Source organism: Crotalus tigris, unplaced genomic scaffold (genome assembly GCF_016545835.1).
Source record: "Crotalus tigris isolate CLP2741 ecotype Arizona unplaced genomic scaffold, ASM1654583v1 scf7180000018490.839948, whole genome shotgun sequence".
Lineage (NCBI taxonomy): Eukaryota > Metazoa > Chordata > Lepidosauria > Squamata > Viperidae > Crotalus > Crotalus tigris.
The window spans coordinates 105,306-123,268 of NW_024097036.1; the positions used below are offsets into that span (position 1 = coordinate 105,306).

The 17,963-nt window shown below is 39.1% G+C and overlaps 1 protein-coding gene across 1 annotated transcript in view; it reads right to left on the minus strand.

Moving 5' to 3' along the window:
- Positions 1-7,569: 7,569 nt before the first annotated feature.
- Positions 7,570-17,963, minus strand: part of TARS1 (threonyl-tRNA synthetase 1) — a 28,828-nt gene continuing 18,434 nt past the window's right edge. Inside the window, exons 12-19 of the mRNA XM_039353046.1 lie at positions 16,828-16,990; positions 16,599-16,736; positions 15,583-15,660; positions 13,404-13,504; positions 13,211-13,315; positions 11,647-11,719; positions 10,799-10,913; positions 7,570-8,043 (exon numbers count right to left, since the gene is read on the minus strand). Coding sequence (XP_039208980.1) covers positions 7,895-8,043; positions 10,799-10,913; positions 11,647-11,719; positions 13,211-13,315; positions 13,404-13,504; positions 15,583-15,660; positions 16,599-16,736; positions 16,828-16,990 — 922 coding nt within the window. The 3' untranslated portion in view covers positions 7,570-7,894. The remainder of the gene's footprint in view (positions 8,044-10,798; positions 10,914-11,646; positions 11,720-13,210; positions 13,316-13,403; positions 13,505-15,582; positions 15,661-16,598; positions 16,737-16,827; positions 16,991-17,963) is intronic.

Here is a 17,963-nt window from a genome sequence, read left to right on the forward strand (position 1 = left end):
GCGATTCTATTTCAGATGATGTTTTTCCATACAGCTTCAGATCATCCATGTAAAGGAGGTGGGATAGTCTAGCAGATGTTTTTGATGTTTGATAGCCATGTCCTGAGTTATTCAGTATTGTTGACAGAGGAAACAGTGCAATAACAAATAGTAATGGTGATAATGAATCTCCTTGAAATATTCCTCTCTTGATATTAACCTCTCCCAGCTCTCACCATTGATCTGCAACTGTGTCTTCCATTGTGCCATCGATCTTTGCACAAATTTTCTGATGTTTCTACTGACTCCTGTTATTTCTAGGCACTTTATTATCCAATCATGTGGCAGAGAGTCAAATGCCTTTTTGTAGTCAATCCATGCCACATTCAGGTTGGTCTTCCTTCTCTTGCAGTTTTCCAAGATCATTTTGTCTATTAGGAGTTGATCTTTTGTTCCTCTGCTATTGGGGCGGTTTCCTTTCTGCTCAGGTGGAAAGAGATTGTTTTCAACTAGATGCTGTTGTACTGCATCAGCTACCACACCAGTTAGTAATTTGAATGTTGTTGGTAAGCAGGTAATTGGCCTGTAGTTACCTGGTGTTGCCCCTTTTGCTGGATTTTTCATTATTAGGTAGGTTTTCCCAGTTGTTAGCCACTTTTCAATTTCTCCTCCTTGTAGTATATTGTTGAACTGCTTGGCAATGAGTGGGTGTATAACAGTTAGATGTTTCAACCAAAACCCATGCAGTTCATCTTCACCTGGTGCTGACCAATTTTTGATTTTCTTTGCTCTTTTTTCTACCATTTTTGTTGTTATTACTAGTTCTTTCATTTCAACTTCTGTTTTATTTGCATCCACCTCTTTTAACCAAGCCGCATCCTTGTTGTATTTCTTTGGGTTATCCCATATCTGCTTCCAGAACTGCACTGTTTCTTCCTTGTCAGGTACTGACTGATTCCTTGCAGTTTCTCCATTGATGGATTGGTAGAAACGTTTCTGATTGGATTGAAATTGGAGGTTCTGCCTATAGTTTGCAATTCGAGCTTCATATCTACTGATTTTCCTGGCTATAGCTGTTATTTGTTGCTTTATTATTTCCAGTGCTTCCTTGATCTTCCTTGTTTCTAAGTGGTATTTCTTGATTAGGTATTCTTTGGTCTTCTTGTTCTTCAGCTTCTTTTCTTTCATCTGTTCTAGCTTGCTTGCATGTGATCTTAACTTGCTGATCTTATTTTCTAGTCTAACCTTCCATTTTTGTGGTGCACTGTTTGTTTGTTTTTCTTTTTGTTGATTTTGCATCCCAGGTATTCTGTTATAACTGCAGCTGTGCTGTACATTAGTTGGTTTGTTTCTTGCAGTGAATTGGTGCTTATACTTGATATTGCAGTATTTGCATCTTTTAATGCTTGTGCTAGCTGTTTCTTTGGAACAAGCTTCAATGCAGGCAGCCTTATTCTGTTGTTTTTGTGCTGTTCTAGATGCTCAGTTATTCTTTGTTTCAATTCTTTTATTTCTTTAGTTAGAGGGTTTTGTTCTTCCTGAGGAAGAGGTGCCTGGTTTCCAAATGAGAACAGTTGTATATCTCTGCTAGATTCCTTCACTGCCAACTCCCCCTGGTTTGCCTCTACATTCTGAATTACTTCTGGTAAGGCTTTGATTTCTTTGCCCTGGGTAAACCTTTGCAGTTCGTCCAATTCTGTTTCTGTGAATACTTTATTTCGTGTTATAAATCGCGTTGATCTGCTAGTCTCTGTTCTGTTATTTCTGATTCTGGATGTTGTTCTTTCCAGAATTCGTGCATTCGTTTTAGATATCCTCGTCTTGTTGGACTTGATCTGTAGTAACAGATCATTATTTCTTTGTTTTCCATCACTGTGTATCTGCGACGGGTAAACACCTTTTCTTCCAGTAGTTCTGCAGCTGCTGGCCCTGGTTGCTCAGCCAACAGTCCTGAGTCCTGTAACCCATTTTTCACCAGATATCCAGGAACTCCAATATCTAGCGCGGACCTTGTTAACCCGGGCGACGTCCGAGCCGTATGGCATTCTGAAATTTACGTCTCACCATATTTTTTATGGGAGAGACACTCTTTGTCTGACTCCTCTGATGAGACCTGTCCAGTATGGTTGAACCTCTGGCATAGCTCTCATCTTCCTCAGAGTACACAAGCCCCACAACCACGTCAAGGTAGTGCCTCACTGGGGGATTATTATTATTATTATTATTATTATTATTATTATTATTATGAAGCAACCTAGAACTAAGGAGAAATTTTCTGACAGTTAGAACAATTAATCAGTGGAACAATCTGCCTCCAGAAGCTGTGAATGCTTCAACACTGGAAGTTTTTAAGAAGAGACTGGACAGCCATTTGTCTGAAATGGTATAGGGTTTCCTGCCTGAACAGGGGGTTGGACTAGATGATCTCCAAGGTCCCTTCCAACTTTATTATTATTATTATTATTATTATTAATTATTATTACTATTACTATTATTATTATTAAAACACCAAGTTTGATTGGGCTATAGGCCTGGTATCTGATTTCCCATATTCTTCATTAAAATACCTATAGAAGATCCTCAACCCCCAACAGCCTAATCAAGGAATCACCAAGACCCCTCCCACCAACACTGATAGGGCAATTCATTAGTATATAAAAATGAGAGTAAACCACATTCCCTTTTTAGCATTGATGATGTTACTTAGTTGGATAATGAAATATCTGCAAGAAAACAACCAAGCTCAGAGATCACCAAGTTCAATCCTGGGCTACAAATATTCTGTTCTATCAAAACCCACAAGAGGATCACAGGAAAACAGTGTATTGTATGTATAAAATCAAAAACGCTAATAGACCTAGTGCTGAAAATAGTCACACAAAACACACATAACTCAGAAAAAAGCACACACATATACACACCAAAACCTATGTGGGCAAACATGAGTATAATAACTCAACAGACCATGGCTGGAATCAATATCTCCTCTTCTCTTTTTTTTGCTCCCTCTCTGCTCCTCCCCAGCTTTCTGTGGTTTGGGAGGGGGATATGGTATGATATGCTGCATAAATCAATCATGGTTATTGCTTCCACAAGCCTTATATCACTTCAATCATAATTGAGTGGTGCTATCAAGATACTTCAGTCAATAGTTTTGGGAGAATTTTTGGGCAGGTCCACTTTTTCGCCTTATTTGAAAGAATTGTCCTGCCATCTGTTGGCCAGAAAAAAACAGTGAAACACAGAAGAGACAATCCAAGTAGATTCTAAAGTGCTATGAGTGATTTCAAAGTGTAGTTAAATAAGCAGCATTTATTAATAGTCTGTATTTTCAGTAATGTTGAAAATATGTCAGTATCTAAATGGCTTCCACTTGGAATGGTGGAAATGATCTATGGAAATGATCTTTTAGAAATATATTCTTAATTTCCTTGAACAAAAAAAGAAAGTCATAAGTGGCTTTACCCCTTTTTCTACTGATAAAACTGAAAAAAAAAATCCCTTTGGAGATATTTCTTTCCAGCAAAGAAAACAGAAGAATTTCAATTATAAGAGAACCCTTATAATTGGCTTCTTAGAATCTCAGTGCTGGTAAATTGCATTAAAAGAAATGCAACTGAAAAATGGCTAAAACCTCTGGCAGAAAATCCCATATATTCTCAAGATTTTGTGAAAAACAATGACAGTTTAATTTACAGCTGAAAATGTAGAAAATGGATCCACAAATTGAATTGTGTTCATTGCTTGGGAGGGGGTGTGCATTAAATATATAATAAGGAAACAGTTTGTTTTTGTATACAGCTAGCCCTATTCTAGCTACTCAAGCAAAGCTTTAATATATGTACCGTAATTGCCATTTGCTACTTTTTATAAGCTGTTTCCCAGCTTATAAAATAGAATGGCATTTTTTCCTGCTTAATTTACGAAGTTCTTACATTTGCAAAGGTTTACATAGGGGGCAGATATATTACAAGTATTTTATATGGTGATGCTGGAACATCAATTGTGATGTGTATGTTATTTCCTATCTATGTCCAGGAAATTTGTGGTCCTTATTTTCTGCCCGTTCTGTTATCTATCCAGCTTAAGACCCTTTCCCTCCTTTTCTGTCTTCCAGCCTTTTTCTTCAAAGCTTTACAGATAAAGCAAGTCAGGGATCATTCTTATAATTTGCATCCTAATGCAGACTATTTTTCCCTTTCTTGAATGCAGAAAAGCTATTTTCTATGTACTTGTAAGATGATTCAATGAAATTTCTGCCTTCTGACAGCATGGTGAAAGCTGAAGGGAGAGTTATGAGTCACTATGAAATCACCAAATAATACATCATGCCTGAATAAACAGTATTATCTGTGGGTGGTAATTTTGGCTCTTAAATATTTGTTCCAGATTTAAGCATTTATATTGTATTAGTGTAGTATTAGACCAGAAGTCCTCAAACAAAGCCTGCGGGCCGGATGCAGCCCACCTTGTCTTTTTATCCAGCTTGCCAGGTGAACATTGGTGGTACAGTGCAGGGCTTTTCAACCTGTAGTACGCTGCCACCTGGCAGCTGTGACTGTCTACCCTAGATAAGTGTAGTGGGGGGAGGGAACGAACTAAAGCCTTGACTATCTTGCTTTCACCTGGGACGCTAGGCCCTGCGCTGCTCACCACCTCCTGTGAGTGCTGAGGCAGGTTCAGCATTTTGCTAGCTTCACCTCGCCTGGCTCCGTGCTGTGAGGAGAGTGTGGCACTGCCTGCCAAAACCAAGCAGGCTAGGGGCTGGGTGGCAGATACCAACTCTCACTCCGCTCGCAGCGTCCCCTCCCCTGGAGCCCACAGAGCCAGGTGTATGAAGAGGGTGAGTGCCAATTGCTGGTCACTTCCAACTGATGGTGCCTTTCTTCATTCCTCACAGAGGGTGACACTTCCCCACTGCGTTTTTTGCCTGTTTTTCTCCCTCCCTCATTGCAAATATCTCCCCGCCACTCTGCTCTTAAGGCTGTGCGGCTCTTGTCCAGGAATTTACCATGGTCTTTCAAGCCAGGGGCACTGGCAGCACAGCCACCAGCCACACTGGCAACCCCTTCCTCTCCCTTTGTCCCTTCCTGTGCATGGAGGGAGGAAGTAAATGGGAATGAGAAAGAGGGAGGAAGGAAGGAGATGAGAAGGAGGGAGGCAGGGAGGGAGGGAGGAGATGGGAATGAGAAAGAGGGAGGCAGGGAAGGGAGGGAGGGAGGAAAATTGGAATGAGAGGGAGGATCTGAGGGAAGTCCTGCCTTAATCCTGCCCTGCTCCCCTTTTGCCACCACCTTGCCCCCTCCTGGCCTATCCTAGTGGTTTCCCATCCTATCGCTAAGGATGCTTTGGTTATAATCATTCATTTTTTTCAAACTATAGTCTGGCCCCCCAACAGTCTGAGGGACAATGAACTGGCCCCGTTTAAAAAGTATTAGACCATTTGCGACTTAAGACTACATAATATGCATAAGATCCTGATGTTAACGCTGCTAATATTGGATATTATTGCTTTGACAAGATATGCAGAATTATGGTATTTTTAGAATTAATTCAGATGATGGTGTGGGGAGAAAGATAAGGACTATGGCTAGGAAGGGGAACAGAAGTGAATCTTTGCTTTCCAGGTTGATTGGAAAAATGTGAATGATGACTGCAAAAAGGGGGAGGGGAATAGCCTGGAATGTTATGTGCAAAGGAAGGGAAATTCAGATCTTGGCATCCATCCATGTAGTGCCAACACTCTGTTACACTGTAATAAAGACTTTCTAGGATAAACAATACCTGGAAGTTCTTTGAAGTGTTTCACCTGAAGAAAAACACACATGCATGCATGCAAACTAACTGGATTCCATACTGAAGGAAACAAATCTCTGGTATCAAAAGTTTTTAAAAAAGCGGTTCCTAGAGGGACTGGTCAAGTACTGTCCACTATACAGAACCTGAAAATAGATAATGGAGAAATGATGTACCGTACTTTCCGGCGTATAAGATGACTTTTGAAAGTGTTGAAATCAGCGCTGAAGTCGAGGGTTGTCTTATACGCCGAGTCGTCTTATACGCCGGAAATAACAGTAGTTTCTGGCATATAAGACGACTCTCTAGGCATGCGACTCGGCACCGAAGTCAGGGGTCATCTTATACGCCGGGTCGCCTTATACGCCGGAATATACGGTATTTAAATTGGGAAGTGACTTCTTTCAGCAGAACAAGGTTTGTTTATGAATGCTGAATGTTCAGAGACAACCCTTTAATGTTATTTGAAGAACTTCTTAAAAAAGATTATTTGTCCATTGTAGGACAGGGGTTCCAAGCCCCGGCCTGCGGCTCAATGCCTAGCCACAGCCCATTTTGGAACTGGGGTGTGGAAATAGTGGGTGAGCATGCTATGCATGCAAAGTTGCATTTGTGAAAGCAGTGCCCTCCCCTGTTGCCTCTGCCAGTCTGTCAAGCCAGAAAGGTTGGAGACTGCTATTTTAAGAGATGAAAAACTGGGCATCACATTCTGCTAGATCAGTATTTGGAATGTTGATATCTCACTTGGGTTCAACAAGACTGTCTTTGTCCTGTGCTTTCAGTGTTCAGATTTAAGATAGAGCTTTGTATCCAAAGGGAAGAAACTGAGGCCCTTCACCCAATTGGTCAGTAGCACGAAAGCTCATGACGTTTAGAATTGCATCTTAAGTACTTTATCAGCTTCTTGACCCTTGAAAAATAAGGAAGTATAGCACTTTCTATTTTCCCCAAATGACATTATAACTATTACGCTTCCCAGCTCATGTCATGATCTTTCCTAACTGAAAACCCGTATATAAGGCTGTGTCTGATGTGTGTTTACTTCAGGATCTTACGCAAGTTATGTAGTCTTCAGTTGCAAAAGGTCTAATACTACACTAGTACATGCAAATGCTTAAACCTGGAACAATTAAAAAAAAAAGCCAAAATCACCACCCACAGATAATACTGCTTATTCAGGCATGATGTATTATTTGGTGATTTCGTAGTGACTCATAACTGTCCTTTCAGCTTTCACCATGCTGTCAGAAGACAGATATTTCATTGGATCTTCTTACAAGTACATAGAAAATAGCTTTTCTGCGTTCAAGAAAGGGAACAAATATTCTGCATTAAGGATGCAAATTATCAGAATGATCCCTAACTTGCTTTCATCTGTAAAGCTTTGAAGAAAAAGGCTGAAAGACAAAAGGAGGGAAAGAGTCTTAAGCTGTATTGCATAATATCAGGTAGATGCAGGAGAAACAGCTAATGATTGTTGTGTAAGAGGAGACATCATTTATTCAACTTTAAGTAGGATGTGATCCTATTTTAAATCTCAAAAGTATATGTAGTCTAACCATTTACAATGAAACTGACCTGACTCGGGAAAATATTAGGACAGTTTGATGTTCTGTATTAGATGATGTTGTTAATCAGTATTTGTCAAACTTGGCAACTTTAAAATGTGTTCAGTTCAACTCCCAGAATTTCCCAGCCTTCTTAAAGCTGCCAAGTTTGGCAAACTCTGTTGTAAATGAAACAGAAGAATGAACAGGAACTGCAAACCACCAAAGAACACACGGGAACAATCTCTTTGTCGAAAATCAGAAGGCATTTTTAACCAAATTTATTCTGTAAGAAAAACACTGAAGAGATTTGATCTAAATCCTTGATTAGCCTTTACATTGTGCCTTTGTTCTCTGGGTCTTAGACATTTCATTTCAGAAGCTTTTATCCAGTTGCTAATCAAAATAATCTCCCTCATCATACAAAGATTTTCAACTTCATCTCTATTTGAATTGTGAACCTATAAACAAGTCTAACATAGATATAGTGCAAAAATTTTATCCCTCAAAACTAACTTAGGAGAGAATGAGAAAGCTAGGTCTAATTGGAGGTAAAGAAGCAAAGGATTTGGTTAAAATTCCTCTTCAGCATTTTTGCTGTGGCCACGCTTCAGCTGCAGGAGTCTTTCAACTGTTTCAGGCACTGTACGTTCACCATGAATCTTGTTGTCCCTTGTACGGATATTCACAGTCCCACAGGCCTTCTCTTTCTCACCAACAACTAAAAGGCAGAGAGAGAGGAAGAAAGTGAAGAAAAACAAGTTAACATCAGAAAAGGAGATGCAATACATTACTATAAAACATTCAAGAGCAACGCTGCCCTCATCGACATGGGCAGAAAATCATCATTGTTGTGATCAGTAATATATAAAAAAAATGTACATTTCTAAACATGGGAATAGCTTGGGCAACAAAAGGAGCTGTTTAGAGAGGATTTGTGGGGAAAAGCATAAGAAATATATCAAGATATCATACAAAGTAGGAATAAGTATAAAATATTGAAAATGGTCATTTATAAGAAGCACTGAAAATCAGAAGATTAAAAATTAAATGAGAATTAGAAGATTCTAAATTAGAAGATGTAAAAAAGATATTGAGATTCTAGAAAGAGTACAGAGAAGAGCAGCAAAGATGATTAGGGGACTGGAGGCTAAAACATATAAGGAACAGTTGCTGGAATTGGGTACGTCTAGTTTAACGAAGAGAAAGATGAGGGGGGACATGATAGCAGTGTTCCAATATCTCAGGGGCTGCCACAAAGAAGAGGGAGTCAAACTATTATCTAAGGCACCTGAAGGCAGGACTAGAAGCAACAGATGGAAACTAATCAAGGACAGAACCTAGAACCAAGGAGAAACTTCCTCACAGTTAGAACAATTAATCAGTGGAACAACCTGCCTCCAGAAGTGGTGAATGCTCCAACACTGGACGTTTTAAGAAGAGACTGGACAGCCATTTGTCCGAAATGGTATAGGGTTTCCTGCCTGAGCAGGGGGGTTGGACTAGATGACCTCCAAGGTCCCTTCCAACTTTATTATTATTATAAGATTAGAAGTTAAATGAGATTATTTAACATAATGTTTCTCAAATTGGCAATGACAAGATGAGTGGACTTCAATTCCCCGAATTCCCCAGTGGAATTCGAGAAGCTTCTAGGCTTGGCAGACTGGCAAGGCAAAGCTGCATCTTAGAAATGCCAACTTTGAGAAACACTCTTAAATAATCTCATCAGAAGACAAGAAATAAAATTGTTTGCTTAAGGGGACAGTTCATACTTTCCGGGCATTTTGTCAGGAGCTGCAGGGCAGGCTTATATCAGAAATATTTGAAATTGCTGTATTACTGTTTCTGTGCTCTTCTGACTCCTCTCTGCTTTTATCATGACAACTGCAGTTTAGATATGTGATTAAAAATTGACAGAACAGCATGTAGAAAAATCACTGCTGATATACAGCTCTATTATAGAAATACCACGAACTGGATTTCATTCCCAAATAACAGGAACAGGAAATCAACAAATATTTATTGTGCATTTGAAGTAGGTTCTGCATGCTATTTGCATTTCAAGGTATTTACACAAAAGCAAAATAGATGCAAATTCATAAAGTAGGATGGGCCTATTTATACTTGCTTTCCTCTTGCAAATAAAGGCACGAAGAAGGTGATAAAATAAAAAGGGGAACCATAGTGTGTGCAACAATTGTGTTTGGTATTGTCTATGTATTTGATATGAAAACAGCATGACATTTTTGTTAGTTGTTTCAATAGCACGGTGTTTCTCAACCATGGCAACCTTAAGACAGGTGAACTGCCAACACAACAAATATATTAACTTTTATGGAGTTTATTTAATATATAATTTTCATTTTAAAATACTTTTTAACTTTGTATATTTTATATTTCTTTTAGCTTTAAAATTATTGTTTGTATTTCACCCTTCTTATGCTGGTCTACGACAATAATAGATTCGACCTGATACAATTCAACAGATGGATTCTGGGAGTTGAAGTCCACCCACCTTAAAATCACCATGGTTGAGAAACACTGGATTAAAGGGAAGAGCTTCTGATATAGTGTAGCTCTCAACATTTTCTGTCAATCTGAGAAGCTAGCAGAGCAGTTGACTGAGATTTGTGCCAAAGGTCTATTGCTACAAATGAAGATCTAGTAAAATTTAATATATAGGCCTAGAAGCTCAGATTTGTTCCAAAGATGGCACCAATTAAAGGGAGAACTCATGCATCTAAATAAATGTGCTTTTCTTGCATGTCAGAGTGCTGCTGGCAAAACAGCAACTTCATACATTAACAAGCAGGAAACAGCTAATTAGCTCCTGAACAATACTTTAAAGTAGATCAGTGGTTCTTAACCTTTTTGAACGGATCGCCCCCTTGAGCCAATGACGAAGTTGTCATCGCCCCCCTCCCCCAACATAACCTCTCAATCACAACATAGGAAATAATTCTTCAATTTATGCAAACACTTTTTTTGTTTTCTTTAAAATTGTCATTAGGACATATTGATGCAAATAATTTATTTCCAGTCTTATTCCCATATCTCCCATATTCTGGCCAATGGCGTGCCACTGTATGGGTAGAGGCTGCTGCGCAACGCACATGAAGATAAGCGATGCGTATTCACATATGTACACGTTCTATACTGAAGCTAGCTGAAGGAACATTTGAAAACACAATTCAATCCACTAAGAGCGAGCGATCTGATGTTTTTGTATGACAGATATACAGCGATTCACTGTATGAAAAAGTCTCAAAAGTGTCCCCAAAACTTCTCGCTCCCATCGCCCCCATATCACCCCCTTTTCGTTCCTTCGCCCCTGTGTCGCCCCTTTTCATTCCATTGCCCCCCTGAAAAATGAAATCGCCCCCTGGGGGGCAATATCGCCCAGGTTAAGAACCACTGAAATAGATATTGCTCAAATGGAGCTAGACATAGACATTGCACAGAGATATATTTACCTAAAATAAAATTGTACTGGGCAAGCTGAGCATTTCTGATCTTCTTATTCAGAGTACAACCAGGGTCCACATCAACATCCGCCATTAAGCCAGCATCATGGAACTGTTGCTTCACCTTTGAGAGAATCGAATCAGCAATGTTTAGATTATGTTTAAAGCAAACATCTGGAGGAAAAGGCATTTGGGGGTTTGCAATTCTTCAAATCAAAATAGCAAGTTTGGCTTCACAAATATGGCATTTGGAAATCACAGAGTCTGTAATCAAATTAACATTTAAAAGTTAAGCCCTACAATATTTATATAGCAAGTATTTGGATAACATGTTTTTCAAAGATATGCAGATATGAAAGCAAATTGTGACTCTGATCTATATAGATTACTCAAGAACATAGCAATAAAGTTTTTCCATTGGAAACATTACATGCATGCATAAATACACATATAACGGCAGTCAACTTCCCTAAACACCCAAGCAGAACAGCCTTTAATCACACTTAAATAGACAAATCTCCCCAAACATTCCTCTCTATTGGACAGCTAGCGATCCACTTCTCAGTTCCCTTTTGACAAATGTTCACTTTCAAAATAGATTTGTAAATAAGGCCAAACTGTGAGCTACATATAAAGAGTTCCTTTGCAATGCAAGTGGTTTGCATCTGTTCTTGTGTGGGTTTCCTAAAAGGATTTCTGGATTTTAGTCTCTGACAACATAGAATCCATCTATGCTGTCCTCAAAAAGCAAGACATTTTCACCACAGAGTTTGCCATTCTTTTTTTGGATATATTCACATCTTTAGATGTACCTGAGTTGATTCTGCATATAGAACAAAATAAAATTTAAAACTTACCTTTTGTGCATATTCATCACACGTTGGTCCAACTGGTATTACCATCACTTGCTGAGGAGATATCCAGAGTGGCCTTGCATAAGAGAGAAGCAACAGAAATCATTACTATATGTTTGATGATAACAGCTGATTCTTGCTACCTTTGGGGGGAGGGTTAGGCAATAATAACCATCTGCATGGCTATTAATTGTAAGAATTTCTTAGAAAGTAAACACAGAATGGGCTTCAAAATTGTACTTTTCTTACAGAATCAGAAAAGGAATTAATATCTTAATTCTACCAACTAATTGAGATTGAACAAATTTTCTAAATCAAATATAACAGGTTTCTTACATGGCTTTTTTAATAAGATGGTATCCATAAGTTAAGTTTTTTCAGCACCATTGTAACTTTGAATGGGTGCTAAACAAATGGCTGTAAGTCAAGGATTACCTGTAATCGCAACTATATGGACATTTGAATAAAAGCTGCATTGAGTGGTTGGAAGACTACCTGTTCTCTAAATAGTTATGGCTCCCAAAGAATAAAAATTCCCCCACTGGGTGGGTGACAGATTCACAGGCCGCTCATAGACTCAAGCAAAACCAGATCTCATTAAATCTTCCCCTGCAGCCCGGCTGCAAGGCAAAACAAGTTTTTCCTTTCATTTGAGAGCAGCTGCAATTAAATCTTCAGGCTTAAAATGCAATTAATCTTAACCCTGGTAAATTGAAACAGCTCGTGGTTTGAAGTTCACAATCTTCCTACAGCTGCAGTTAAAATCAGTTTGTTCATCAAGACTCGATCGTAGCCAAGTAGCTCCCAAAGGCTGCACAGAGGAGAAGGAAGAGAGAATGTGCAAACCCAGGAAGAAGGTAAGGTTCTTTTCTATGACACATTTTGATTTATTACAATGTCTAAATCAGTGTTTCTCAACCTTGACAATTTTAAGGCATGTGGACTTCAACTCCCAGAACTCCACAGACAGCAATGCTGGCTGTGGAATTCTGGAAGTTGAAGTCCACATGCCTTAAAATTGTCAAGGTTGAGAAACACTGGACTCTAAATGCAGCCCCCTTAGTTAGGGTTGTTGTGGGGGAAATAGCAAGCAGGGACCATTATACACACTACCTTGAATTGTATGGAGTATGATTATAATAATAATTGTAACTGACAGTTGTGATTTCATATGTTTGTGTACAGGTAGTCCTTGACTTATGACCACAATGAAGCTCATTGATGAGCAAGACAGTCGGTAACTGAGTTGTGCCCATTTTACACCTTTTTTTGCCACAGTTGTTAAGTGAATCACTGCAGTTGTTAAGTACATTATGCAGTTGTTAAGTGAATCTGGGTTCCCCCATTGGCTTTGCTTGTCGGAAGCCAGTTATATTACAGTGCAATTATCATAAATACATCCACTTGTCAAGCACCCAAATTTTGATCACTTGCCCATGAGAATATTGAAATGGTTAAGAGTGAAAACTGGTCATGAGTCCCTTTTTTTCAGTGTGGTAACTCTGAATGGTCACTAAATGAATCGTTGTAAGTCAAGGACTACCTGTATAAAATAAAAATACAATACCATTTGCCTCCATAGTTCTCAGTCAGGATAGCAATCATTCTCTCCACTGATCCCAAGATGGCACGATGTATAATCACCGGTCTTGTTTTGTCATTACCATCATGGCTAGAAGATAAAATGAGTGTAATTGTCAAAACTCAGTTAACTACATAAGGTTTATAAAATGCAACATAAAATCATAGAATCTACTTACCTCATGTATGAGAGGTTAAATCTCAGAGGGAGCTGGAAGTCCAATTGGATGGTGGCACATTGATGGTACCTCCCAATGGCATCTTTGATCTGGATATCAATCTTTTGGGGGCGACAAGGAAGAGGATGGGACAAACATGAATAAAATTCTTACAAACACTGAAGAACTGAACTGAAGAAGCTTCTTGGATAAGAAGCGAAACGTCTTCAAGAAAAAACAAAAAAAGTTCAATTGCCTCTTGAAAAAAAACATCTTGGGGACAACCAGGACCCAGATGAGTAAGAATCTCCATAGACCCTTACAAACATTCTTTACAGCAAAGCACTTTTAAAAATTACTACTCAATTAGAGATGAGGCAGCATCTCAAACCCACTATTAGGCTCTGCCAATGAACTACTCTGAGGAAAAAGGATCTCTGGATTACGTTATTTTCCATACAGGTAGTCCTTGACTTACTACAGAGGACCCCAATCTTTTGGGCACCAGGGATCTGTTCTGTGGAGAGAGGTTTTTCCACAGACCAGAGGGTGTGTGGTTTTGTGTGCTGCCTGCATTCCACGGATGGGGCTTTACTTGTTTGTGCAGCCCAGTTGCTAGCATGCTGCAGCCCGGTACCAGATCGAGGGGTTGGGGACCCCTGACTTACAACACTTCATTTAGTGACCGTTTGAAGTTACAATGGCACTTATGACTGCTTTTCACCCTTATGATCGTTGCAGCATCCTAATGGTCACATGATCAAAATTCAGACTCTTAGCAATTGGTTCGTATTTATGACCTTTGCTGTCACAGGACAGTCACCTCCTGACCAGCAAAGTCAATGGGGAAGCCAGATTCGTTAACAACCAAATTACTAACTTAACAACTGCAGTGATTCGCTTAACGATTAAATGAATTTGCTATTAATCCTTGTTGCCTTGATTTTTAATATGACAATTCCACATTTTAAAATCCTACTTTGAAGCTAATTTGGAAGTCACAATGAAAAACATCCTCACATTGTCTAATAGTCTGCTGAGGAAAACATACCACAGTGTTAAAAGGAAGAGTGAATGAGTAAGCTTTGGTGTGGCTTATCTTTTCATCCAGAGATTAGCTTCAAGATTATTTTCCTGCTTCCCTTACATCTTGATTAATCCCTACATTTAACTGTATGATGTGTATATCTGACTTATTTTATTTTATTTTATTTTACAGTCATTATAATCAGCAGCTTTTCCCAAAAGGAGCAAAAGGTTTCCTAAGATATTTTATTAGAAATGTTTTTACTACCTTGTTTTACAATCTAGTTCACCTGGGTGCAAATAGTGCAAAGAATTGTCTATGTCTCCGAATTACACAGAAATATTCATCTTCTTTTCATCTTGCAAAGTGTCAGTGAAAGGCTATCAATCAGATCTAACATTTTTTGTTCCAAGCGCTGTACTTGTCAGGCTCCCAAACCAAGAATGACACATAGTGATACTTCCAACCTGAGTTCTTTATTGTTTCCACACCTATAGACAGAATCTTGCCAGACTGAAGACTACTGTATCTGCATCTACCATACACTCTTACAACTATTAGGGAGGGACTGTCTTCACCCTCTTTCTCTCACACAAAATATTGCTACATTGCATCACATATACAAATCTGTTACATGCAATTCTCCCATATACAATTATGTATAACTAATAGTCTAGTCCAGTGTTTCTCAACCTTGGCCATCTGAAGATGTGTAGACTTCAACTCCCAGAATTCCCCAGCCAGAGGTGAAGTCCACACATACTCAAGTGGCCAAGGTTGAGAAACACTGAACTAGTCCATTCCTCAGATCAACTCCCCTGATTTTGGATTCAGAGAACCAGCCTCCATGAGAGACAGAGATGCAGGTTGGATAAGCAATGCTTCACAAGCATTACTTCTCCAACAGGCAAAGAGGAAGGCTAAGTGAGCTAACTGGTCACATACATACACTATCCTGTCTCCATTTTACTGTAAAGGAAGAAGTGGAGAACTTTTCTCATCCTCCTGCCTGAATGTTCTGCTAAATAACCTCAGAGCCCTGAAGAGAATCATGGTATAATGGAAGTCAAGGACAGGTAAAGGAACAGTACCAGTACACAACTTCTCTAATAAAACAACTTCATGGAAAATAAAGTAGCATTTTAAAATGTGCTCTTGAGGTGATTTACTAACCTTCGGCCCATAAAAAGCTCCATCTCCAGGGTTCAGTTCCCATTTCTCACCAAACTCATTCAGGCTATTTTCAAGTTGCTAGTGGAAAATGATATGCCAAGTATTAATGGATTTGTTCTAAGTAAAATTATTTGTGGCTTCTCTTCGTCACAACACAAATGTTAGAGGAGTTTACTTCTTACTTTTATGACTCTCTGTGTGTGTCTGCTTGTGTCTCCAAGTCAAGTGTTAACCCTGGTGACTAGCTTATTTCTATTATACTTTTCTAACTGCTTGAGTCTCAAGTAGTTGGTCATATATAAGATTCTGTATCAGTAAATACAATGTTCACCTAGCTAGTGCTATCTTATTATCTGGAAACTTTTTTCCTTCCAATCTCAGAACCCCTTAAATTGGATTAAAAATAGGCTGAGCATCAGCTAGTTATATTCTTAATATGTGCTTTTAGACTAAACTTAACTTATAAGTGTGAGCCACTAAAATTATTTTGCCTGGCAATGGATTCTGCAGTCTGGATATACTACCATATGTAGGACAACCATTGAAATCTACAGTAGACCAAAGTCCATGGATGCCTACGGTCATCTATGATAGCCAAAGAACAGAAGGAATCACCTCCATGCTACCCAAAATTATATGCCTTTTAATAAAAGTCAGTCCAAAAAGTTGTGCCAGACTTATCCAGTTCATGGGGTGCGTCCATTTTAGACCCCTAAATTTTGTCCCCCCTCAACCCTCATGCTAAGAGCTCCTTCATTTCCTGCTGCCTCTAATCTATATGGAACTTGTGCATCTAATGTTATAGAAAAAAAAATTCACATAAAGAATGTATTCTTTTTTCATCCTCTCTGAGAAGAGTTATTTGAGGACAACAGGGGCTCCAGATTCAGTACAATATAACCTCCAAACTACTAACTGGAAATTATATATTTGGATACAGCTTCCTTATGTAGGCCCACCTACTTCATTATTATAGGAAATAAATGAATAAATCACAATATTTCAGACACAAATACCTTTTCAGCTTGATTCCACACTTCAATATCTCCAAGGAACTTTTCGGGACGGGTAGAGAGGTGAAGTTTGAAGGAAAAACCAAAGACATCATAGACGGTGCGCAAGAATTCCAGGCAATTCTTAATCTCCCCTTCAATCTGTCCGTGAAACAAAAAGACCCAATGAGATCAATAATCTTTTGTTTTTAATGAAATGATTTTCCTTAAATAACCCTGGATCATTTCCCACCTGCTCCATGGCACAAAATATGTGAGCATCATCCTGCTGGAACCGCCTCACTCGGGTGAGACCGGTCAGTGTCCCAGACAGTTCGTTACGGTGCAGAACTCCAAAGTCAGCCAGGCGCAAAGGTAGCTCCCTCCATGATCTTGGCCGATGGTCAAACATAAGACTGAAGAAAGTGAGACAAATAGTTGGCATCTGACCGGGATGATATTACTGTGAGAATAGCCATATGAAGAATTAAAAACAGTCTTGAAAAGCAGATGCTGAAAGGTTTTCTACAAATCTAGCAGTTTTCCCCAACCAGAAGTTTTCCAAAAAGGATAGGACTATTATTTCAGGATTTCCAGCTCAGCAGAGAAGGACATTTTGTCATTGTTTCTAGCTACTATGTTTGACCCGAAGACCCCGCCTGCTTTTTGAGCGGTACTCAGCCATTCTCTAAAAACACAGGATGGGTTAAGACAAAGCCTAAGTTGGAAAAACTTGAGCTGAAATGTCATTCATTAAATAATGAGCATGGTTAGCCTTGTGGTCTTGATACTCCCTCTCTCTCTCCTGTTACATTAAACGTTTCAATTTTGTGTCAGCTTTTTGAAGGATTGTGAAACTATGCCAAAGCTTTGTGAAAAAGGAAGGTGAGAAGATTTCAGGACCAATTTGTATCTCTGTTTTAAGAGTCTCAAATCTACCTGAACTGGCTAATAAGCTGGCATTGCAACTAAAACTCAAATAAAGAATCACAATGTGATGAGTAGCTTTAGGAAAGTGCCAGTATAATGTTGCAGGCAGTCTACAGGTAGACAGTGCTTTGGTGTGGGGCTGAGTGCCTATGTTGCATTTCTTAGTGCCTCCTTACAGAAACTGCATCTCTTCCTAAGTTTACATAGTAGTTGTACAAATCCAGGAAAATATACCTTTGAATTAAGGACAATTAGGGCTTAATTCAAGTGCTTTAGAATGGGTGTGGGCATACTGTCACCACCTCCTTAATTCAAGCACGTAATTTCTTACTGTTCACACCCAGGAAATCTCTCAGATGTTTGAAAGAGGTGCAGACAGGTGTGGCAACTTTACCCATGGCTGCTCCTTGCCACTTTGGATTTGAAACATTGCATGTCCCCATGGTGAATCTACAGCAT